Genomic DNA, 26,356 nt, shown 5'->3' with positions numbered 1-26,356 from the left:
CCAACCTATTGCAGGGTTGGTGCAGACATTTTGGGTAATAACTTCCACGGGTTATATATTCCACCCACAAAAGGTACCAGAGGAGGCAGCCATCTTGGCGCGCTACGTAGGATTACCAGGGTGAAATGGGTATACAGAATTACGGACAGGTTACCCTGAGTATTTCAGTTCCTCAGTTACTGATTTTATGGGTTATCATTCATATACTGTATAATAGCCAAACCCAGCGTATATATATCCCACACACAGAGGGCATTTGCTGGCACCCTGCCCTGCGGTTTGACATTTAGGGAGGGAACAGGTTCACAGGGCACAGACAATGAGAAGTATCTTCCTTTCAGTTCACTTTCTATTCTGACAGTATAAAGAGGGACTGGTGACTGTTCTTACGCCGAAGTCTCTGCCGCGATGCCACATCTCCTGGTTATTCCTGTAAATCAGGTTGGCACATTTGGCATTTGCTATTGTATGTCTACAACTGGGCTTTCAGTCATGGACAATGAAAGGAATCCGCCAACAACTCGGCCTGAAAGGACGGAAGTCTTCTATGTGAGAAGCGACACTATGACGGTTATATGATCCTCAGAGGAAGCAGAACTGAGCAGACAACTGCTTTATAGATGGGGGGGTGGGTACACAGATAAAGCAGGGTCTGGGTTAGGGGATAAATGTATCTTTTAAAACTATAATATTATCAAATAAATGTTATTATCAGCATCCCAGAATGCCTCTGCTGGTATTACAGATAAGATTACTTCCCAAAAGCACATGGGCCGTATTCAATTAGAAGCGAAAAATCATTTTCGGCGATAATTTTTCGTCGATGACATCATTTTTGCCAATTCCACTTTTCCCCGTATTCAGTTTGGCCGACTTATTGCCGGTGCGGAAAGTCAATGCAACAGACCTGGCGAAAAAGTATCTCCATTGAATAGGTGGTGAGAAAAAGTGCAGATTTGGGGTTTTGGGGTGCAGACTTCCAAAAACCACCCTGCACCCCTTGGGCAGTCCCCTAAAGGTAATGTGTGTCAAAAATGTTTTTAAAAAGTACCTTAGGACACCCCAAAAAAGTACTTTTGTTTTGGGGACAAAAAAAAAACAAAGTTGGGGGACAAACTTTGAAACTAGCGAAATAGACCCAGGGGGGGTCCCCAAGTATGCCCCAGGTGTTTTTTGGATAGCAGGTGGTTGCGGAAGGTGGATTTTTCTCATTTTTTAAAACTTCATATTAGCAACTTTAAAATATGCTAGTACCCATTTTCATGTACCCCAAATTTGATGGGTAAATTGCTGGATTTACGCGCTTAAGCGACAAAAGAGCAATACGATTAGAAATGATCAACGCCACAATTCGCAGAGGATCAACATCGAAAATAAAAAAAACGACAGACCATCACGATTCTTAGTAACTTTGAGATTTGAATCGTAAAACGTCCTGGCGATGACCAGCAATGTCAAATAGACACCAAACAGGATTCTTAGTAAATTTCCCCCTGGGTGTATGAGGACACGTGTATAGCTTAGACATCCGGATGTTACAGTAATTGCAAATCAGTAGATAATGCCTGTACTAGAATATTGGCATATGGTTATATTATATCACTTTTACAGGTCAAACAAACAGTAACATTTTATATCCAATTGTTTCCTGAATACTGGCTACAACAGTGACCGCTGTACTCTGCACAAGGACAATCCTACCAGTGTAATACAAAACGTATATTCCGTATATATCGCAGGAAATAATAAATGTGTCTGATAGATGGAAACGTGAGCTTGCTCTATGGGCCTGATGTAAGTCCGGGCGGTAATACACAAACGCAAGGAAACTGCCGTGCAATACCGTCCGTCAAAAAATGCTGCAGGAGGCGTCTATAGGACAGCAATAGCGATCCGTATGCAGCGTCCATAGACGAAGCACAGGATCACCATTGCGACCATCGGTTAGCGATACCGGCAGCACCAGCCAGTCTGGGTAATAAGCTCAGCACCACCAGATACCAAACCTCACGTGTCCTATTTTGTAGAGTGCAACTTTTATATCGTTTGCTAATAATAATCAGGTTATTACTTTCACTCCTCTCCTGGGGCCTGGGAAACCTCACCCTGTTGTAATCGCCCCATGGCGGAGTTTGTGAACTCGCTCTACGTCTACGCACACAAATCCTCAGCTGCACCTCTTCCATGTAATAGGTGAATTGTGTCCCCTGCCTTTCAGAGCAGCACAAAGCGATCACTAAGGCATTAATAATGCAGCGGGGCACATGGGAAGGTGTTGTCACCTCGCCAGGGGCGGGGCCTGGCAACGCTGACTGCTGGTGGTGAGTCATCAGCCAGCATTTGGGAAAGTTGTGTGTCAGCTGCCAGCTCTTATGTTCCCAGCTCAGGAGCGGACAGAAGGGGCCATTTATCATTGTATATTTGAGGTATAATCCCCAAAAACACACGGTTTCGGGGGTTAACCACCAATATTTAGTATCCCCCACATGTATTAAGGAGGGACCGCAGCTAACGCCAACTGAAGACTGCGCACGCGCAGCAGCCCTGGCATATCTCTGGCCACATCACAGGTGTCCCTGCATGTCCCGGGTGATACATCCGGGCGCTATGATGGCATATTGCAATGCGATCATGGGTGGTAATGTCCTGGGTGATACATTGCAATAGCCATCATTAATAGATGGGGGCCAGAGAGAGGCAGGTAAATGTTAAATTAATCTTAGCCAATAAAATTCACATATATGTTTTAAAAGCCATTTATCCATAGAGGAAAGCTTGCAAAATTATTGTTTTTTTTATTTGTTTTATTTATATATAAGGAATTAAAGTCCCAGGAGGCAGCACCGAGACTGAGCCGGCCACGCGGTAATACTATTCTTACCAGTGCCGTATTGCCAGGAAGCGGAGGTGGTATTTTAATAATAAATTGTGGCGATAACAGCACATTACCACGGTGTTCCTAGCTGTAGGGTATCAGTCGCTGCCACCATGAGAGCCCCTGCAGTGGCACCTGAAAACGCTTACCTCTGTGTGTAACTGCTGCAGCACCTCTTTGCTGCCAGTGACTGTATCCTCACACTCAATTAGGATTCATTAGAAACTTCCAGCCCCCCTCCCCCACCTGAGGGGTCTCTGGCGCTACCTTCTGGGCTTCCCTGTGCCGGAGCTTCCTGTGAGGGGTGTCGTCAGTGCCCGCTCTTATTCCCCGCTCCTGGGAAGGAAGGGTGGCAAACTCATGCCATCCTTATCCTGACTTACCACTGGGCCACCAGGGTACATGCTTCTTAATTTATCATTATTAAATACATTAACACTAATTTACCCACGGTTCAGTAGTGCCGAACCATAAGTCATACAATGCCCGCAGCAGGTTACACGTAGGGGGTGCGGAGGACCCGGGCACAAGAGTGATCTGAGATTAGGAGATCTTTCTACTCCTCTGTGATTGAGTATAATGAGCTGTAATACTATTTAGCGCCATAAACATCGCTCCTGTCTGGATGCCAGCTGGAGTCCCTGGCACGGTTCTCCTGCATACCAGGATACATGTTAAATCTTGCACATGAGGATGTTACAGTAAATTAGTTTATAATTGCCAATCCGCACATGGCTGCTGGCAGATTCTGGAATATGTTTATTTGAACTAGTCGTTTTCTATCAGCCGGAGGAGATATTGGTCAGATTCACTCTTATGTAGTTGCAGGGGCGCCGAGAGGGGGGGGGGAGCAGGTACTAATTACCCGGGCCCAGGATTGCTGGAGGGGCCAGACAGGGGTCCCAACCCGGCGCCACCCCCCTCTTACATCACAGCAGCCCAGCACACGCTGCCGTGTGCTGGGCTGCACTGGGAGACTGTTGCTCCTTAGCAGCCGCGAGCAGTCTCCTATACCTGTGGGGGGAGCGATCACACTGATCGCGTCCCCACTGGCCATGCGTCCGGCTGAGGGGCTCACAGCGCCCCCCTCCCCAGCGAGCAAACCAAAAATGTTTTTTTTTTTCATCCAAAGGGGACGTGACCACGCCTCCCGCGATTGGGCCACGCCCCCTTTACCCGGGCCCGGGGCGGCTATCGGCGCACCTGTGTAGTTGTTGTATAAACTCATAACATCCGGGATGCTTTAGCTTTTATTTGCTAAGGATAATAGACATTTATCTGGAGGGTCGATGGCCGTATAAATCAGAGTCATATTTACAAGTTCCTTGTAGGGGTGATGGACGTTATTTAGTTCTGGTGAAACTAAACCACAGCTCACACAGTGCAAGGAAAAAAGCCCCTGGATGGTGTATAATGATGTTGTTCATTCAACCTGTTAAAAGCAGCTGTTCCCTGGAGAAAGTCACTCTACGAAGCCCGAACCACATGTACATACAAAGGAGACAACAAGTGGGACAGCGCTTTTTAACTGTGACTCAATGAATAAAAATGAATTCATATATACACACAAATTTATATATATATATATACAAATATTATATATTGTGTGTTTATATGTATGTACAGTGTGTGTATGTATATATATATATATATATATATATATATATACATATATATATATACTGTATATATCTATATATATATATATATATATAATAGATATATATTTATAAAGATGAAAACCTAAAATCTGCAGATGACTGTACCTGGACTAATAACTGCGGACTGCTCCATGATGAAACGCGTCAGTCATTACATACACATTGCACACGCATCGTATGTCTTACTGCTATGGGGACTGATTTTAAGCGCTTTAATACGGGGACCTCAGCAAATATCGGATAAAAAAAACCCAATACTAAATAAATGCTACAATCCTATGAAAACAGAAGTGTTAGTATGGTTTAAAATATGATAAATAGTATGTATAATGCACGCTGCGTTGTGTAGCACAAGTTCTGCATGTCTGAGAGATCCCCTGCTGAGCGGAGACTGTCTGCATGGACATGTGAATGGGTTAGTGCAGAAGAAAGGAGAGAACATCTCACCCTTATGATAGATGAAAAATCTCAGGTTGGCTGAGATATTGCTCCTTATACTGAACACTAATGCAACAGTACAATATTGTTTTGTGGAATAGGATATTGTAATGATTAAAGGCTAAAACTACATTTCCATGGAACATTTTGAAAATAACCCCCACCCCCCTCCCTCAACCAGCTTGTCTTCCCTTGGCCATCATCCTCTGCCTTGTAGAGGGTCCAGGCCACCACAGCGGAGGAAATAATAGCTGCCAGTAACTTTCCTCCGACAGCATTGCCTTCTGTCATCAATCTGCCATAATTTATACCTACAGCATTTGGGATTGGTGCCATATGGAGCATGTGGAGGGCTCTGATGTCATAAGAGGCATCTGGTGGAGTCTGGCATATAAGGGGCATGTGGAAGGTTCTGATGGCATAAAAGAGGCATGTGGAGAAGTCTGACATCATATAAGAGGCATGAGGCAGTCCGATTACATATAAGGGGCATGAGGGAGAGGCTCATGTCATATTGTGGAGGGGTCTTATGGCATCTAAAGCGCATGGGAGGGTTCTGATGACATATAAGGGGTATGTGCGTTATCTCTTTGTTTGTGTACCTGTCTCCCTTATGCCTCTCCCTCCCCGTGTCTGCCTGCATATCTGTGTCCTTTAGACTTTAGCCTGTTGATTTCTTTCTCCACTTGGAGCACATTGTGTGGCATAATGTGGACTGAATGCACTGTAAGGTATAATGTGGACTGAGTGCACTGTAAGGTATAATGTGAACTGAGGGCCCTGTGGCATAATGTGGGCCGAGTGCACAATATTGTATAATGTGAATTGAGGGTACTCTGAGGCATAATGTGGACTGAGGGCACTGTGAGGCATAATGTGGACTGAAGGCACTGTGAGGCATAATGTGGACTGAAGGCATTGTGTGGTAGAATGTGAACTGAGGGCCCTGTGGCATAATGTGGGCCGAGTGCACAATTTTGTATAATGTGAATTGAGGGTACTCTGAAGCATACTGTGGACTGGGGGCACTGTGAGGCATAATGTGGACTGTAGGCACTGTGAGGCATAATGTGGACTGAAGGCACTGTGAGGCATAATGTGGACTGAAGGTACTGTGTGGTATAATGTTGACTGAAGGCACTGTGTAGTATAATGTGGACTGAAGGCACTGTGTAGTATAATGTGAACTGAAGGCACTGTGAGGCATAATGTGGACTGAAGGCACTGTGAGGCATAATGTGAACTGAAGGCACTGTGAGGCATAATGTGGACTGAAGGCACTGTGAGGCATAATGTGAACTGAGCGTACTGTGGCATAATGTGAAATATATTTTAAACTTTACTTGTGTTCTTGTAGTAAAGTACAAATGGCTGGCCAATCCAATCTCCCTAACGTCTCAGAGTGACCCACTCAAAATAATAGTTGAATACCCCTGGTCTAGCTGGACGTCCCTTGTATCCATAGATTTTGATCCGGAATGCTGTTGGAGATTTATGAAGTGATTCTTGGATCAGACAGGTGAGCTGGCTAGTGGATGAGTAACAGATGCGCCAGAGTTTTCATTTCATGACCTGGACATTCCATAGAGTTTATATAAGTCCCACATTACGTCAGCTGGTTCTTCCCTATGTCTTTATGTTATAGAGATACAACAGTGATTAATATCTCAGGAGCTCCAGGCCCTGGTTATGTAACGCCGAGTGGCTGGCGGAGACCTAATACTGCTCCTTATTCTTGCTTTCAATTATAAGGTGCACCGATTGTTCAGTTTCAGTATTGATCTTGTAACACATCTATCTCTTTATTGGTTCATATACCGAAAATAACACATGAAAAATCTGTGTGCCTAAAGCCACTAATTCAATCACACCGCTCTGCTGCAACCAGTGCTTCTGCCCAGAGTGCAAGCCCAAGAGGGTGACACCCAGGGGCGGAATAAGGGGTGACTGACTGACTGAGAAGTGAGGGGGTGTACTCAGTGCTGTGTGGGTGTGGCCAGTGCCACATGTGGGCGTGTTAACGTCTGGCCTACACTGTCAGCCTCAATGTCTCCTTAAATATGTAAAAGTAGAATATTTGCATCATTTTGTGAGGGAAATCGAAATACAATTATCATACTTTTGATCTATGGCCCACTGAGTAACAAGCTGGTCGGCTGGTCATCGTCATTTTATGTGGAGACCTGGGTCTGTACTGCCTTTAGGGGTGCCCGGAATGGTGCCAGGCGTGCCCAGCTTCCTCCCCCCAGCCCGCTATGGGGGCCTGCCCTGCACACTATTACAGCACTGCTTATAGCCAATAAAGCTTATAATTTTCAGGTCTATTTTTTTCTGCCGGTATTAATGACCAGAACAGTACAGGCAGGAATGGGCACTCTGACAGATTCTGTATATGGCTGTTCTGCCCACTTATTTCCCACTTATATGTAGATTTCTGTAGACGGTCTGGAATCATTGCACTGGACCAAATATGTACCACCTGGGGATATCCAACTGCTGTGGAACTACAAGTCCCAGCGTGCTCAGACACTGTCATTTTGTTTTATAACATGGTGTGCAGCAATTAATAATCTCAATGTTCTAGATTTTTTTATTTTCTTATATTATTTATTATTATTTATGTACCAGTTATTTATATAGCGCACACATATTCCACAGCGCTTTACAGAGCATATTTGGTCATTCACATCAGTCCCTGATATACACTCTATATTCCCTATCACATGTACACACACATACACGCTAGGGTTAATTTTGTTGGGGGCCAATTAACCTACCAGTATATTTTTGGAATGTGGGAGGAAACCGGAGTACCCGGAGGAAACCCACGGAAGCACGGGGAGAATATACAAACTCCACACAGTTAGGGCCATACTGGGAAATGGAACCCACAACCTCAGTGCTGTGAGGCAGTAATGCTAACCATTACGCCGCCTGTGCTGCCCCTATATGCACATTGCTATCACTCTGATAGACTGTCTTGTGGTTTTATGGAGGAATTTCATAGACTTTTAGAAAACTGTCATTATGGGAATTAGAAGTGGATCTAATTGTAGCTTTCTCCTGACCCTTGTGTGCCCATTTGCCTGGAGGATAAAACACCTTATTCATAACTAGGTATTCCTCCCCTGCAGGTGAATGGGCACACTAGGGTCAGGAAAGGACTAGAATTAGATCCGCTTCTCATTCCAATGATGAGTAATTCTGTACACTCTCACCCCTACCTGCTGCAGACGTTGTGTGTATGTGATTGTCTGGGAAATCCGGGTACGAATGATGACTGTTTACACTAAAACCTTATCTGCAACAGGGAAATATTTCAAGTTTGCCTGAAGCTGTTGTGGAACGGGCTCCAGTCCTTAATGGTCCCCTAACCCCATTACCAGTGTCCCAGGGATTTCTGTCTAATCCCAGAGACATAGAAACATGATCAGTCATGGATGTGGGTGTCTGTAAATCCCAGTGAGATGGGGGCTTACAGGACCTGACAGCTCTATCTCCAGGGATCCTAGTGTGGGAGGATTCCATCTGACAGGTGACCTTAGGGTGTTGCATGTTCCTACAGTGACAAAAAACTATGGTAAAATATAGACACATAAAAGAAAGTGTAAGGTCTGCGTCTGTAGAAGTTTAACCACTCAGCCGCCATTAAGTTCCGAATAAAATAAAAAAAAAAAATTTCTACAGTGTTGTTGATGGAAATTGCAGAATACTTTAAAGGAAAAAATTTAGATAATTAGGGGCATATTTATTAATTATCGGGAATTATCATCGCTTATTACAACAATAATAGATTAAGGGGTCTATTTACTAAGCAGTGTTAGGAGATAAAGTGAATGGTGATAAGGTGCCAGCCAATCAGCTCCTAACTGCCATGTCACAGGCTGTGTTTGAAAAATGGTAGTTAGGAGCTGATTGGCTGGTACCTTATCACCATTCACTTTATCTCCTAACACAGCTTAGTAAATAGACCCCTAATGGCGAGATGTACTAAGCATCGCATTAGCGAAGCGATACATCCCGCCTCTCTTCAGGTATCAACCGCGGTATGGGGCAGATGTACTAAGCTCTGGAAAGTGATAAAGTGGAGAGTGATAAATGACCAACCGATCAGCTCCTAACTGTCATTTTTCAACACAGCCTGTAACATGACAGTTAGGGGCAGATGTACTAAGCTCTGGAAAGTGATAAATTAGAAAGTGATAAACAACCAACCACTCAGCTCCTATGTACCTAGAATATCGCAAAGGCCGTCCTTTGTGATCCCCCACTAGAGGGACTTCCGGATTCAACACCCAGAAGTCCCTCTGGCATCCTTCTGCGCATGCGCAGAAGGCCGCCGGCCGCGGGGGGGTAATGGGAGGGATCCGATTGGATCCCTCTCAGTAAGACCATCCCAGAAAGAAACCAATAGGCTTACCAATTGGGTAACACCACCCCCACCAGGACGAAGCATTCCTGTGCCTTGTACGTATGTGGTATAACTCCAGAAAACTGCATTTTCGTGGGTTTTACCGAATTTCCCTCTCACCTTTATGTCTGTCTCTTACAACCCAGTTTTGTTCTATTAATGTTTCAAATTGTAAAGCGCAACGGAATATGCTGCTCGGTATAAGAAACTGTTAATAAATAAATAATACATTTCCCCCTTTAGTACATCCCACCCTAAAGATCGCCAGCATTCACTAGTTTTCACATGCAGGGACAAGTCATTATTCTAGGTTGGGGACCCGGCTGTGCTACATCTGACCGCTCACAGCGTACAATACTGGGGAGCGATCCATATGAGTCACATATTCTGAAAATGTCGTTCGATACCGGGGCCAAGCCCTGAGTTTGGCGCATTTAGTATTTTAGCAGCCCCCCCTCATAGAAACCAATGGGGGCTGCTTTTGCGAATGAAAATGCAAAGGAACGCAGAGGAAATACTCTATTTCCCCATGCACGTTTATTGTAGAAATGTACGCCCATTTCTACTTGCTTTAACCTCGCATCGGCCCCGGCATGACAATCTGTAAATGATAAGTCTAAAAACATAATCCAATAAGAACTCCTGTCTGAAGAGCCAGACAATATAGAGTTGCACTGAACAGCAGATCATCTGTCAACTTTTTATAAAAAGTAAATAAAAAAATGTGTCACAACAATCACCAGATGACTGTTTTTAAAGGGAACAGCATTTGTGCCTTCACCCCAGTCATGCTGAGACTGTATAGCTCATTGCTGCGTACGGCGAGGGTGGGCCCACAGCACAGAGGAAAGGTGTGCAGGGAAGAGGCGATGAACAGCACTGTTGTAATTAGGGTAGAATTCTTGATCTAACCGTGTTATTAATGTCTTGTTATCCTGTACAAACACATAGGGCCATATCCAATTAGCCCCAAACACTGTTTTGGCGCTAATTGATCGCCACGATCGGCAAAAACCCCGGATTTTTCACCGATTATATCCGATTTTCGCCGATATTTTTTTTCTTCCTATCCTATTAATTCAGGCAAAATAATAGGATAGTTTGCCCGTTAACACATAGGAGCCGCGAGCGAGCCCCGGGCGAGCTAATTAGCCGCGGCTAATTGGATATGGCCCATAGCGTAAACTCCATACAAGAGGGGAACGGAAATTTTACCTTGTGTGTTACATTGTGTTTTACTGTCCTCCATATTCTACAGTGTTATATCTTATATATGCTATATACTGGTGACGCCCAGTGCGCTGTACTCACTCTCTCAGCCCTCCTATGGTCCTCTGTGCACGTCAAAATTACTCTGTGCGAACGGAATAGAGATTTGTCTTAACAAGTTAATTTTCTATCAAATTTATGGGAAACAGTTACTTTATAAGAACTAAAACATTCTCACATTATAAATAAAGACTTCGTAACAGAATATAGAGTCAAATTGAGTAGTTTTCCCATCAAAGACATTTTTAAGCACATTTTCGGATCCGCACCCTTTCATGGAATGTCTCCCATATAGATAATTATAACCCCCCCCAGCACTACTGTGCAGATTGGTGATAGAAAGTCTGTGAACCCTTTAGATCTTAATCAAAGTCATAAATAAATGTAAAGAGAACTCAATAGATCAAATAACACACAAAAGGACACAGCGGGGTACTTTATATTTGGAGATAAAATGTGGTATATCTCGGGGGAAATTTAAAGTTTTACTTCTCTGTTTCCCATACAATAATAAGTGTCCTGGTCTCCTCTAAAGCGCATTTAAGAGTGAATCTGGATAGTTTGGTTTCTTGAATGCATTTATCATCTCACCAGCTTGTACCTCAAACCGTGCCCTTTCTGTGCAATTTCCCTGTAGTCTTCGCAGTTGCCCGCGGGGTATATTATTAATCCAAGATTTGTGATGGGAGCTACTATAATACGAAAAGTTGTAATTATCTACTTCCTTACTATACGTTTGAGTCATGATTCATTCAACACTGACAGAGCAATATCCAGAAAGGAGACTGAACATCTATAGAGCAATATCCAGAAAGGAGACTGAACATCTATACATGCAGTGAATTTTTACTTAAAATTGGCATCGGGATATGTTGTAAATCCCGTAAAGAGTTGCACATCCCCTTCAAAGATACATCGTCTATGTGACGGCCGCATCTTCAAATGCGCCCATATATAAATTTGTGAATCTTGGCGCAAATCTCGTCCCCATGGCCGTCCCAAGTTCCTGAAGAAAATAATTAACACTGCTTAAAAAGAAAATAATTATGTGACAGAATGACCTGAATAGGTTCAAGTAAGAATGTTCGCAGTTCATCTGAGATCTGAGCAGAATTTAATAGACATTGGTGAATCACTCCTTTGTCATTTGGGATATTTGAGTATAATGCCTGTACATCACCAGTCACGACGAAGTATGTATCTTTCCATTTTATTTTCTTAATCATATTTAAAAAATAGTGTCTTTTATGTGAGATCAAAGAGATGCTGCGTAAGGTTACAGGAAAAATCTACGAAGTGTGATAGGTTTGCCGTAAGGGATCTGATGCCAGAAATGATCGGACTACCCGGGGGTGCATCAACCGATTTATGAATTTTAGACAGGTGGTAGTATATTGGAATCACTGGGGGCTCAGGAAATAAGTATAATTTCTCCTCCCTTGATATGACTCCATCCGTTTCTGCTCTCTAAGAGGTTATTTAGAAGTGACATATAAGTCTCATGTAGGGTCAGATTTCAATTTCCTATAGGTATAAGTCCCCTAGGCTCCATTAGCACTCTCCTTTCTCTATAATTCAGATTCTGACAATGATTTTTCTTATTCTTTTTGGCTTTCTATCACAATTAATTAAAATCCTCCAAAGGAAAAACAAATTAAAAAAAAATAATTTTTTTTTTCCCTGTTACTTCTGCTATAATGTACATTTAATATCAAATAATTTAATTGGTTAATTAGATGAGATCATCTCCAAGCGCCGGCCCTTCCTATGTTTGTGAACCTTACCCGGGTTGATACGACCCGGGTTACCCGTTCACACTGCACAATGAGATGGGTTGAACCCGTGTTCAACCCTGCTCATTACCAGGCTTGACCCAGCTTTTTTCAATCTGGCCCTTCCAGACTGCACAGTAAAGGCCCCCACACATCAGCGATGGATTGGCGTGATGTAGACGATCATGATCAAAAAATTATCGTAATTGGGACATCGGTGAAATTTAACATGTAGAATTTCACCGATCCTGCGACGGATCACGCGACATCGATGTCCGCCTGTCGGCATTTCCGACCGGTGGATCGGCGTTTTCGATCCCATTGCAGGATCGCTGGATCGGACGCCTGATGTATGGGGGCCTTAACTCGGGTTATTGCTGGCCGTGTGGAAGGAGTATTATAGAACAAAGATTCAAACTCTCTCTTCCCATTATCTTTAAAGCACATCCTATGTTCCCAATCAACATTCATATCAGCTGCATATTTATGTCGTCTAATGAGCCGTTCAGAGAAACAGGTTAATTCATTCAATTATAATGAAATCAATACATGGTCCATTTTAAACCAAAAGTATAAAAGCTGCCTTTGATCACACAGAAAAAACAATCTAAGATAAGAAAGCAGGAAAGATATTATTATACAAACATGAAAAGAAATACTTAAGACATATTTTTTAAAACATATATTTTATTTGCTGCAAGTTCCAGCTGCTGTCTGGAGCAATAAATCTCTGTGTGGTTTATAAATAATCAGATAGAAACCTGAAAAGACAGCGCTTGGGGAAAGCAACACTCAAATGGTCCCAAACCATCTAGACCACAGGTTCTCAAACTCGGTCCTCAGGACCCCAAACAGTGCATGTTGTGCAGGTCTCCTCACATAATTACTAGTGAAACAGTTAGCTGCACCTGTAGATCTTTTAAAATGTGTCAGTGAGTGATGAATATACCTGTGCACATTCTGGGTGACCTGCAAAAAGTGAACTGTGTGGGGTCCTGAGGACCGAGTTTGAGAACCACTGATCTAGACTAAAGCATGGATATCCTTACAACCTGGACTGCAGTGGGGGAGTTTGGGAAACTCTGCTCTAATAAGTCTACTGATTTTATTTGTTGTAAAAGGGGTATAACAGAGCTATAACCCGGGTTGTTGCAGGGGTAACCCGGGTAGCTCCTTGGTGTAAAAGGGGACAGGGTTGGATTTCCGGGTCGAGTGACCCAACAATCCAACCAGGTAACTTGCAGCGTTTAACATGGGAATAACCCGTGAAGCCCTGCAGTGTAAACGGCGCATTCCGGGTCATGATGACCTGGAGCCAGCTTCATTAGCGCTTGGAGATGACGTAATCTCCAACTCCTAGCGTTAACTTCCACGCCGGAAGAGCCGGGTGAACGGCGCCGACTCTGGAATTTCCTGGGTCGGTGAAGGCTACATTCCGGGTCTGATCCGGTTTGGAACCCTGTTCCAACCTCCGGGTCAGACCCGGAATTTAGGTATAAAAGCAGTATCAGAATAAATAATCCATTTCCCAGGGTTTCACTGAACAGCAGATTCCGCAATGAGCTCTAATCATATATTATAAAGCTTTATAACTCTTTCAGTTAGAGTGCAGGTAACAAAACCCCTTTCCAGGCATCAGACTCTTTCCTCTGAATGTAGTCACATTTTAGTACAGAGGTTCCCAAACGCAGTCTTTATGGCTCCCCAACAGTCCAGGTTTTAGAGATATCCATGGTTGAGCACAGGTGGTTAAATCAAATTGACTGAGGCACTAATTAAGTCACCTGTGGTCAAGCATGGATATCCTTAAAACCTGGACTGTTAAGGCTCGTATCCACTAGACGATAAATTGGCCGATATTGTTGTCGTTCATCGTGCGCAAAATCGTTCAGTGTGTATGCCGTCAACGATCAGCGATGCGCGCTCCCGCTGGTCGTTGGTGACATCTTTCGTCGCCCACACTTGCAGGGCAACCCGACAATATCAAGTACAGGGATGAGGGAGGGTCCTGTCACTGAAATATATCATTAACGACATTGAGCCTGGCACTGCAGGGCAAACACTAGACAATATCGCTAATGAAGCATATCGTCTAGTGGATACGCAATGATGATGCATGATTTTTTTTTCATTCTTGTTTATCTTGGCTATTTCTACACTGTGTCACCTTTTATGCAAATTCTTTCCCAAATTCCCAGTTTTGTATTGACAGTTATTGAATTGAAGGTTATATTGCACAACGGCGTCTCATACGTAAGGGTCCCGGGATTAGAGAGTGAAAGTAACACAAAGTTACCAGATGGTACAGCAGTGTTGTGTGCACTCTATTACACAGTCATTATTGTGAGTTTCCTCCAAGCCTGTCACTGATGTTCCTCCCTGTCTGACAGAAACATGAGCTCGGCCGGGCCGGAGGGGAGGAAGGCCATGCGGGACTGTGACGGACTGATCGACTCCTTAGTGTATTACGTCAGGAGGACTGTCGCCGACCACATTCCGGATGATAAGGTAATTCCCGAAACACGGATGTAAAATATAAACATTGCAGGAATCGCCCTGTAACCGGGATCGGTATGAAGTACCCCCGGACCAGTGAAGATCCCGACTGCTCTAAAGGTAAGTATTAACTAACCTTCCCCCTCCCCTAATCCTCCTTTAGGGGTGCCTAACCCTAACCCACCCCTTCCCCGCAGCCTAAACCTAAGTCTCCCGGGGGGGTGCCTAACCCTAACCTCCCCTCCTTCCCCTAGCCTGAACCAAGCCCTCCCGGGGGAGTGCCTAACCCTAAGTTCCTAGAACTCACCCCTCCCCCCCTGCGGCTGTCTGCGCCCGGTACCTGGCTTACCTTCGTTCGGTATACCGGGCGTCGGGCTCCCGGCATAGGTCATTAGAGCCCTTCCGGGATTTGACAGTCGGGAAGCCGGCGGTCGGCATTTCGACTGTCGGCTTCTTGACTGCATCCCCTGTAACCGGCACAACCACTATCATGTAGTATATGTAGGTCCGTATATCTGTTATTATAAAATTGTACCCTGATGTAAGGTAGGTCATCACGCACGTTTATGTGACATAATTGTGTCAAACCTAACTTGCACAGCGCGCGCCCCAGCTCCCACTTGCAGATGCTGCATTTTCACCTATAATACTGAAAAAAAGATTAGGATCAATTGCAAAATGTATTATTCACTGGGGACGTGAGCCAGAAATGGGAGTTATTTGTCATGATTCTGTTTTACAATCAAAATGGTAATTTTAAACCTGAACCAGAGGCAGCTGGTGTGGGGGGATCGTATCACTGGTGTGGGGGGATCAAATCACTGGTGTGGGGGGATCGTATAACTGGTGTGGGGGGATCGTATCACTGGTGTGAATAATACATTTGTATGGAGGGGTTGGGTATGGGTTGTCGGCAGTCAAGATCCCGAAAGGGTTAACATACCGACACTTATTGGTTGGTACGCTAATCCTCCCCATCTCCCTCCCCTAACCTCCCCCCTAGTGCCTGAATCTAACCGCCCCTCCCCGCACCCTAAACCCCAATACTTACCATCGAGATGCCAACGGTCGGTATTCTGGCGCCGGTACCTAGACCGTCGGCATCCCGTCATCCGGGATGCTGACTACATCCCGTATGGAGGACTATTCTTAAAAGAAGGATGCGCCCATCAGTTATTATCATCACATATTTAATTAATCCCGTGTTGCTGATTTTTTATATCGCTGTATACAGATAGGATCTGACAAATGCTTGCTATAGACAGCAATTGTAACAGCGACACCTAGAGGATAAAAGCAGGCACTGCACTCCAATTAAAAAAAAAAAAATCTATAAAGGAAGGCAAAAATATTCAGTATTGAGCATCATTTGTAAGTAAATGCACTTTCAGAGATGTATTTCTGCTTTTGCAGAATGTTAAAAAAAACCATAGTAAATATACCCCAATGAGTTTGTAGTGTCTTCATAACTACTAAGGTGTGGGTTTTTAGAAGTGATGTTTTTGCCAATAGCAACCAATCAGATTCTACATACCATTTATCTAGTACCTTCAAGCTAGAAGATAATAGCTAGATTCAGATTGGTTGCTATGGGCAACACCTAAACTTCTATAAACCCGCACATTAGTAAATATGCAATACATTATACACAATCAAAGGTGATCACCATCAGAGTCAATGTGGTATGAGTGTAAGTTTGGGTTTAGTGAAATAAGGATGTTCCCCTGTGTCCCCCCCTTCTCTGCAGGCTTTCACAGAGCGATTTAGGCAATTGTGACGCATCCAGTTCTCTGTGATGTGCTGTGCAATGCTCCGAATATGGTACCCCAACATCACCAATATTCATGTGCACCTATATTGGGGTGTGAGGGAAAACTGGCGTTGTTATTGGCGTTGTTACTACCATACCGGTGGAACTCTGTGGACATTGCTTATAATCGCATACCATATGTGTGTCATGTCGGTGTGCGATTTAAACAATAATTGTATTATCCTGTTTCTCTTCCTTTCCTGTTCCATAATTGTACTTCAGTCGACAGAGAACTGCGTGTGCATCCTGCACAACCTATCATTTCAGCTGGAATCCGAGGTGCCCAGCCGCTACAGCCAGAATTTCCGCCAGCAAACCAGAAGCGCGCCCCAGAGCGATAAAAACATTGGCTGTTTCGGCACACGCAGCAGGAAGATCAAAGAGGTAAATGTGGGGGAAAAAATGCGCCTTGAGCAAGTAAAGATCGGTTACGGGAGTGCGAAACATGCGGCACGTGGAGCCTGAGGGCCTGATTCTCTATCGGAAATGCGGGCGAATCCAACAGATATCTGTAAAGTGCACATGCACCAGAGAAAGCGATTGCACCACACCATACGTAGACACACAGACATTGATAAATGAGCGTACATAGCAATCTGTGTATATAGCAACGTGTATATTCCACACAGCCTATAAATAATGCTGTTTAGTGAAGTTATAATTTGTTTATCTATATTCTGCCCCCACAGGAGTGGAGAGAAGCCCCCATCGCAGAGGAGGTCAGCAATCCCCGAGGGGTGGAATGGCTGTGGAATTCGATAGTGGTCCGGATGTACCTGTCACTGATAGCAAAGAGTAGTCGAACTTACACACAAGAGGCGTCTCTCGGGTCTCTCCAGAACCTTACCGCGGGCAGCGGACCGGTGAGATACATGTCGCGATGAGCTCGTGCATTTCCAACATCCTCTGTTGCGTGGTTGGGGGTGATAAATTTACAGCGCACTTGCAGGGGTGTCTCGGGTTTGGGTCCAGTACCAAATAAAATGATTTTTAGTCAGTGTGATCGGCGAAACCTGTGCTAATGGCTGCTGCCATTCAAATTAATATATGGACAAAAAGAAGCGCAGCCCGGTCAGCCACCACATAACTGAAGGGTGACAAATTCCCTCATTTAATGTTAGCTGAATTTCTCAAAAGGAAACTTTTGCCCCAGGGGTGCCGTGGAAGAAATGCTGATACACTAAAGGTGCGTACACACTTAACGATTTTTTGAACGATTTAACTATAACGTCGTCGTTATCGTTAAATCGTTTAAAAAATCGTTAATTTTTTGGGGGTGAACAATGAACGATAATTGTTCATGCGCGCTCCCGTTTGTAGTTTATCGTCCACTCTGACTGTCCAACATAACGATTTTCGTTCAGAAAATTGTTCATGTTGTACAGAATGAACGATGTCCATTCACTGTATGCATGATTAAAAAATCGTTCATCGTTCATGAAAATCGTTAACGAAAATAGTTGACAATATCGTTCATTTACCAACCAACGATTTTTGGAAACGAAAATCGTTGGTTACTAAAATCGTTACGTGTGTATGCAGCTTTAGGTGCAGTGATTTGAAAAGTTGGGAACCACCGATTTAAAGCAGAGCAACAGCGCCCCCTGTAGACAGGCAAATTTTAGGTAGAACCTAGAAATTTTTTTACAGCTCGCCCAAATATGTTTATCGATCTAGCAGCAAGATTCCTGTTTAGATTTATATTTTACGGTCAGTGGCCTTTTCCTGTAGATATTTTATATCTGTACATTTTATCCTAAAGTCCTATCCTGCTGTATCTAACATCCTCCAACAGACAGGAGGCAATGACAGATCCCCCTCCCCTGTTTATACTAAGATGTTCTGGTTAGTGTCAGCTTGATGACCTGTCACTGACCGCAGACCCCAATCTTTGACCCTGGCACCTGACAATGACCTTTGCATTAAGCCCAGGACCAGAGTGGTACTAGCTGGCACCGTCAGGGGTCCTGTGTTATGTCTGTAGCTGAATTCCGCTGCTTCTTACAATAAAACTCATTTTTAGGTGACGCAAGTGAAATACTAATTTAAAAAAGTAATCGTTCAAATTTTTTTTCTTCTTCTCCCCAATAAACAGAAATGACTCTTTCAACATAAATGACAAACTTTGGGAGATTTTTTTTTCCGTAAATTATTTATTCACTAATTTTAAATAATAAGAAGTGGGTACGTGGAAAGGGGTCAATAAGAGAAACCCGTCTCTCTTTAAATACGTCTGCGGCGCCTTCCTGATATTTTACGCTAATCCCCTTCCCGTGCACCGCTGTAGGGATGGAAATGAGTATGTTATTTACCACAGCGGCATCTCGCAACTGTGTGACGGAGGGGAATGTATTATTGGGAAGGCGCTGTATACACAATCACCAGTGAACGCAAAGCGAATACAGGATAAAAGTGCACTGAGGGATTGTGAGTAGCAATATGTAAATGATCAGCTGATGTCACTTCAAGTAGGGGTAACAAATGCAGACGTTCCGCGCGGTGCCTCTGCGTGATCTCATTACTTCGTAGTAAAGGTACGAGGTGGGGATTCTAAAACATAATATACAGATAATTTATTAACCTACCCCTTTTAGAGTTATAATGAGGTGGGCGGGGCTTTATGATGCAATTTGCATCACCTAAATATGTTCCCGCCCACCACAGCAGGCACCTATATTTGTACACCGTCTTCTATTTTCATTGCCTGACGTGTCCCAGCTCCACTGACGCCTCTGCGCTGGATACATCCGTATTAGGGAGTAGCGTTGTGTCCCATCCAGGGGAAAATACAAACTAATAACTCAGACTCACGGCCTATAGAGGTAAACCAGAAAGATAAGGCAATGCATTTAGTAAAACAGGGGTCTACAACCTTGGCCCTCCAGCTGCTGTGGAACTACACATCCCAGCATGCACTGCCACCTTTGTGATATAACAGCATTCTAAAACTATGGCAGTGCATGTTGGGATGTGTAGTTCCACAGCAGCTGGAGGGCCAAGGTTGAAGACCCCTGTAGTAAAAGCTGCAAGTGGGCGTGCGCGAACCAATACATGAAACCTGCCTGAAGACAGACAACCCCTATAGAGTAATACGGTGCATTGCCAGGTTATAGTGATCCCCGCAGCTCATTGCGTCTCCCGTATCTCCCGACAGATGCCGTTCTCGGTGGCTCAGATGGTCGTCCAGAAAGAGAGCGGACTCCAGCACATACGGAACATGCTGTTTGCCGGCAATCCTGGGGTGAAGAGAACGTCCGTCTCGCTCTTGAGGAACATGTCCCGTAATTCCTCCCTGCACAATGAGATTGGTTAGTACAGAGCCGCCCCGTAGTACAGACTTCTCCGCGACCTATGACATGAGTGCCCAGGGAAATAATAACCGGCATCCCTCTGTATAACAGCTCCCTCTATAGCGCAGCCGTCCCACGCCCCCAGGTCTGCTCACTGCACATAAGACACAAGGCGGAACATTGCATCCATTCCGTTCCGTCCTAAAGAGGGCGCTCCACCTTCACGTGACTCGATTGGCTTGTACAGGTCTTCATGGTTCCGATGCAGAATTGCACGCAAGTCGGCTGTAATTACACCAGCATGGCGAGCACAGATAAAAATGCGGGCATTCACCCCATGGCTGATTTGTACCCAGCTCCCTAGTTGGACCCCCACTATACGCGTGCTTGCTTTCATAGCCCTCATCATTATCAGCGCCCACTTGCTACAGACCTAACCCCAGAGCTTCATCTGTAAACAGGCACAAACCCCCCCCCCCCCCCGCACAGTCCCCAAGCCCCCGTTACCACCCAGCTACGCTCATTTACCCATAAGTGGATATCCGGCCTATTTGCATACGGCTCTGCATTTGGCGTTAGTTGCGTGCACTCAGGCCCGCAATGTGCGCAGTATTAGGTTTTGCCAAGCGGTTCTCGTATGTTCTAATTGCATTCATCTCTGCATGAGCCCCACTGAGGAAAAAATGTAGGAGGGCACATCGCAAGCCAACACGGTAAAGTCACCTGAAGGTGTGACAACCGGCGCTATTTTTGTGGAGGAAACGAAGTGACTGACCCAACACAAAGCCAGAAGGAGCCAGAAGAATTTCGCCAGATACCTGATACCATGGTAACAAAGCTTTTATATTGGTTGTCATTGTACTGTATGTTACCGTTAATTCCGATCTCTATTCCAGCCAGGGAACTAATGCCTGATCTCGTGCGAGCGCTGCCAGACTCCGCTCCAGATTCCAATATCGCCAACGAGACATCTGCGTCAATCTGCTACATACTGAACAACCTGATCTCCGATAGCTCTGAAAACGCCAGGTCGCTGTTACAGAATGGCGGGGTCCAGAAACTCGTCAATATCAGCTTGAGCGATAGGTGAGAACAGGGGGAGAATGTGTCCCCAGGGAGAGCAGTGTTGCTGGGTAGCACAATCAGTTTCAGGAATTGGGGAGAGGGATACTGGGATGTTATACAGCGTATAAAATAAGTACTGAACACATCAACATTTTTCTCAGTAAATATATAAGTAATGGGGCGATTGTAATGAAAGTTTCACCAAATGTCAGCAACGACCCATTCAATCTACACATGCAAAGAAATCACACCATAGATGTCCATAAATTAAGTTGTGTTTATTATTGTGAAATGACACAGGGAAAAAGTATTGAACAAACTTACTGAAATATATTTAATACTTTGTACAAAAGCCTTTGTTGGTGATGACGGCTTCAGGACGCCTCCTGTATGGAGAAACTAGTCGCAGGCATTGCTCAGGTGGGATTTTGACCATTTCTTCCAAACAGTCTTCAAATCTTGAAGGTTCCGTGGAGTCTTCTATGAACTCTGATCTTTAGGTCTTTCCATTTTCAATTGGATTCCTGTCATGTGATTGGCTGGGCCAGAAAGAAATGGTCAAAATCCCACCTGAGCAATGCATGCGGCTAGTTTCTCCATACAGGAGGCGTCTTGAAGCCGTCATCACCAACAAAGGCTTTTGTACGAAGTATTAAATATATTTCAGTAAGTGTGTTCAATACCTTTTCCCTGTGTCATTCCACATTATTACACAACTTAATGTATGGACATCTACGGTTTGATTTCTTTGCATGTGTGGATTGCATAGGTCCTTGGTGACATTTGGTGAACATGTCATTACAATAGCCCCATTACTTATATATTTACTGAGAAAAATGTTGATGTGTTCAGTACTTATTTTACCCGCTGTATATGCTTGAAGCCCCTCCTCCCGTCATATTAGGCACATTATGTAAATATGACCGATTCAGCAGCTGCATCTATGATGTTAAAAGACTCGCTGTCATCTCCACAAAGCTACAGTGACAGAACAAGAGCACAACCTTTCAATTGGTTCAGTAAACTAGACAAATATTTATTGTGCTTTGAAGGCATCAGTGACACGTTACACAGTTATGGTAACATTGCTGGAACTTAGACTGAAAGTTTAAAAGCTCCCCCCCACCAAGAACAAAAACCTGCGGATGCAGGACCAGACACAACCAACAGGTGGCGATGCAGAGTCCTTTCCTACAACCTGTATATTTATATAGCAATGTACAGTAATTTGTAGACTGAGCTAAGTTAGGATTCATATATACCAAATTTGTGTATGTGTATATATATATACACACAACAACAGTGTATACATCAAACAGGTTTATATATATATATAAACATTCTTAAGAATCTTAATGCTGCTATTCAGTACGTGACGTTTTCTTCTGCTTATTGCTGATATTTAACCGTTTCAGCACTTTGGCAACTAAAACTGGGAAAGTGGCTTCTCTCGTGCTGTACAACATGTGGTCCCACCAAGACCTCCACACTGCCTATAAGAAGGTAAGAATGCCTGCTAAGGACCCTCCTCTGACAGGACAGGTTGTGTATTATTGTAGCTCCCAATGCCAATAAGATACAGTATTATTGTGATTCGTTTTAGAAAGCTGACAGAGCTGAAAATGTTAAAGGTGCGATGTTATAATGAGATGTGATGGTGGGGTGTGATGTAAGGAGCGATGGTGGGGTGTGATGTTATAATGAGATGCGATGGTGGGGTGTGATGGTGAGGAGTGATGTGAGGAGCGATGGTGTGGTGTGATATTATAATGAGATGCGATGGGGTGTGATGAGAGGAGCGATGGTGGGGTGTGATGCGATGGTGGAGTGATGGTGGGGTGCGGTGCGATGGTGAGGAGTGATGGTGGCCAACGGTCGCGATGGTGGATAGTGGCGGGACTCCGCCCAGCTGAGTAAACCTCATCTTACTCAAACTGGCCGGCTTGCGAGCCCAGGGCACTGCGTTGATCAATGCAGATCCTGGGCTGGCCACTCCCGGAAAATGGGGCGGACATGCCCCCGTTTCCGGGAACACAGTCTGCCGCTGCTCCCGCACCACCCCTTGACTGCCTCTGCCTGATTGACAGGCAGAAGCATTTAAGGGTCTGCATGCTCACTCGCAGCACCCCGACAATCGGGAATCTGCGATCAGCAGTGCAGCTTAATGAGACCCTGAAACTTTAGTTAAACTTGATTTTATTTCCGAAGACGATCCTGAAATACTGTATGTGTGCGCGGCGGGGAGTGAGCAGAGGGGTAGCGGGATATTGTAGTAAACAGTCAGTGAGATCGTTTTTCTGTTTGTGACTCCGCCAGGCCCTGTACAAGAAGACAGATTTCGTCAATCCCAAGACATCGAAGGCTTACCATTCTCTGTGACCAGCCGAGGTCTTTTTCTAGGCCGGCCAACGGCTACAGAGACATTTGAAGGTGCCTCCTGCTTACTGCCTACATGATGACATTTTGCTTGTTACGTTGGAAAGTCGGCCCACTGACCGAACTGTCCGGGAAGCTGAGGACTTTTTTCGGCACATCCTATATGTGCCTGCCACGTGTTTTTCTTTGCTGAGCCCCAGTTTGATATCATAGCACAACCCGGCGCGTTTCTTTAGCTGCTACTGATGCATGCGATAATGTAATCATTTAGGGTTTAAAAGAGGTTTCATTGTGACAGAGGTTTGGTGCCAAAGGACAAATTCTGGGTTGAAAGTTGAAACTGGCTGTAAGTAGATGTCGCTGGGTCCCGTATCAATGTTTTAAGGAGGTCCCAACATCTCAGAGCCAATTAATCAAAGCTGCGTCACAGACCAACCAACACCTTATCCATCCAGCAACATAAATATCCCTCTTATATGTAGAAGACGCTGAATCTTGTACCTGCCTAGATAGATCAATAGTCAGCCAGTTATCCACCTTTTCCATTGGTATCTGGGCCCTTTCGCAATCACATGGTCAACTAAAGATTTGAACGCGCCCATTTTATCTCAAATGGGAAGTACATATATATATTTTTTTAAATGCATATGCTAATAATATGGTTTGCAAATGATTGGTGATCTTCCCACTGCCTTATGGCTGACATACAGCCCTTATGAATGCTGTTTCACCTGTTTATGCTTCTGTGGAGATTCGTGACTCTGACCAGCTCTACCTATGGACTTTGCAAGTACCAGGGCACATTGGGAGCCATCGTCGAACAGCCAGACAGCTGCAAGTGATCGGTTTGTAGATCGGGAACAATGTTTCTCTACAAACTCAACTTTAAGACATTCAGGCTTTTCTATTGTTATACCAATATATTCTTATAGGTTCAGAACAAATTGGGTTGCTTCCAAAGATTGTCTCCACTTGACCAATGGGCCAGATTCAGTAAGGATCGCTATTGCCTACGCAGCTGCGAATGTATGCTAATGCACGCCATAGCTCATGCGGCATAGAGACGCCCAGTCTGCTTTCTCACATCCGTACTACAGCGCACTCCTGCGTATACATTAATGACATCGACGCACATCGGCTCGTCACACGTTTACACCAGGTCTGACCAGCCGCAGGAAATGCAACTCTCGTCGCTTGCAGTGAGTACTCAAACTGCGTATGCAATTGCAGTGGCTAATTTATGCACGCCCAGGAAACGGCGTTCAAACGGACAGACATGCCTGCGTTTATTTCCGGCCACTCCCCCATCACCCCTCCAAACGCTCACAGCCTGTCCGTCACTCTAGGACGGATTTAGCAGTTCTTCCGTAATCGCAGTGCGGCGCATGCACAGTTTTTGCGCACCCTGCTGAAGCAGGCGCAATGTCCGCTATGTCTGATGCTTTTCACTTACTCGCGCAATAAAACTTCTGTTACATCACAGTATCAGAACAGACCTTTTATATAGTTGTTTGATTTGCAGAAAGACCATTTTTGTCCACAGAAGCAAACTTATTCCGGGGAAAACAAAAAATCGATTTTGGGAAAATTTGTTTTGCTTTTAACAAATTTCCAAAATAATTAAAATAACTTTAAACAAAGTGACACGGCACAGAATTGAATTCAATGAGAAGAGGTACAGTAGGTGATGTTTGTATGATACAAGGCAAGTTTTCCGGGCTCTGGAAGTGCCCAGCGGTTGCTATGGGTAACACGTGTTAGCATGTGATTACTTGGGAAAACAGATCGGAAACTACGGAAGTAGAATTGATAGCGTCAATAGAAAGAAGAACATGGAACAAAGTGTCCATGTTATTTACAGGTTTCTAGGATTACTGGAACAAGATTGGGCCGTGTATTGCCTTCTTGTAGAAAGATGCAGAGAAAGAGAGGTAGAGCTACAGGCTGCAGTAATTAAGGCATCTTACCATTTTGCTTGCCCGCATGAACTATTGTAACCCACCATTAAACCAGGTACAGTTGTGTTTTTGATCGTTTAGTTCCTCACCCTTCTCAAAATAATTTTACTATTTGATGCTTAATGGAAGTGAATGAATTCCTAATTTTTCCATAATCTTTCTGGCTAGAAACAGGTCTTTATTGGGCTTCTTGTTAATCTTTAAGAATAGTCATTTATAGATCTCGGACCATATCCTGCATGGTGCCAAATGTTGGGCAATGAAAGACTTGTCTCAGTGTTATCGCACTAGGGGAATTAGGGTATTTTCCCAAAGGGCCAATCGTTATTTAGGACAGTGGGCGTGTTCGATTCCAGAAGAGGTGGAGCCAGTGGGTGGGTCCACCAATAGGCAGGGACGGTGACAATGAGTAGGTGGATACGGTTTGATCACACACCAATAGGTTGCAGTAAAGCGCTCAGCCTGTCGGTTGCTCCTGTCTGAGACGGTCCTACAGCTGGCGGGTCGCCTACACCAGTCCTCACCCAGAGGTTCCGCTCGGTCTGACAGTTTTAGGACTTTGATGTTATTTGTTTTACATTCTGACCAGTGCTATTTTCTTTTTTTTGCTGTAATGACCTCACCTGCTGCATTCATACTGATATTTCTGTGTGACAAACCAGATTACACTATTATAAAGATATGTGACAACTCCACAGTCTTTGCCTTGTGTTTAATGTGCGACTCGCATCAGCGATGATGAGCAAACTCTGTCTGTGCCTGAATACCAGGGAAGAAAGCGGGAAAGTAAAATCAAATATATGTAGTAACCGTGGCAGAATGACGTGTACAAGCCCAGACATTAAAGTTTTGTGAAGAGCGGAAAGGCCATTTGAGGTTATCTGTGCCTCATACCTCAGTGCTGTTTTTATTGTGAACAAGTATTCAGTTTCTCG

At 44.4% G+C, this 26,356-nt stretch overlaps 1 protein-coding gene across 2 annotated transcripts in view; it reads left to right on the top strand.

Moving 5' to 3' along the window:
• PKP2 (plakophilin 2) overlaps positions 1 to 26,116 on the top strand; it is an 82,611-nt gene extending 56,495 nt beyond the window's left edge. The window contains exons 7-13 of one of the 2 annotated variants that reach the window (XM_088454847.1): positions 14,817 to 14,934; positions 16,955 to 17,116; positions 17,422 to 17,595; positions 19,887 to 20,040; positions 20,919 to 21,108; positions 22,503 to 22,590; positions 23,404 to 26,116. In XM_088454847.1, the coding sequence (XP_088310973.1) occupies positions 14,817 to 14,934; positions 16,955 to 17,116; positions 17,422 to 17,595; positions 19,887 to 20,040; positions 20,919 to 21,108; positions 22,503 to 22,590; positions 23,404 to 23,466 (949 nt within the window). In that variant the 3' untranslated portion in view covers positions 23,467 to 26,116. Of the gene's footprint in view, positions 1 to 14,816; positions 14,935 to 16,954; positions 17,117 to 17,421; positions 17,596 to 19,886; positions 20,852 to 20,918; positions 21,109 to 22,502; positions 22,591 to 23,403 lie in introns of those variants that run through there. The other variant, XR_015871989.1, reaches the window with a different exon arrangement.
• The last annotated feature ends 240 nt before the right edge of the window (positions 26,117 to 26,356 follow it).

The sequence above is a fragment of the Taudactylus pleione genome, unplaced genomic scaffold (genome assembly GCF_031769625.1).
Source record: "Taudactylus pleione unplaced genomic scaffold, aTauple2 ptg000634l, whole genome shotgun sequence".
Classification (NCBI taxonomy): domain Eukaryota; kingdom Metazoa; phylum Chordata; class Amphibia; order Anura; family Myobatrachidae; genus Taudactylus; species Taudactylus pleione.
Note: the sequence above shows the minus strand (reverse complement) of the source record. Positions and strands in the feature narration are given on the sequence as shown.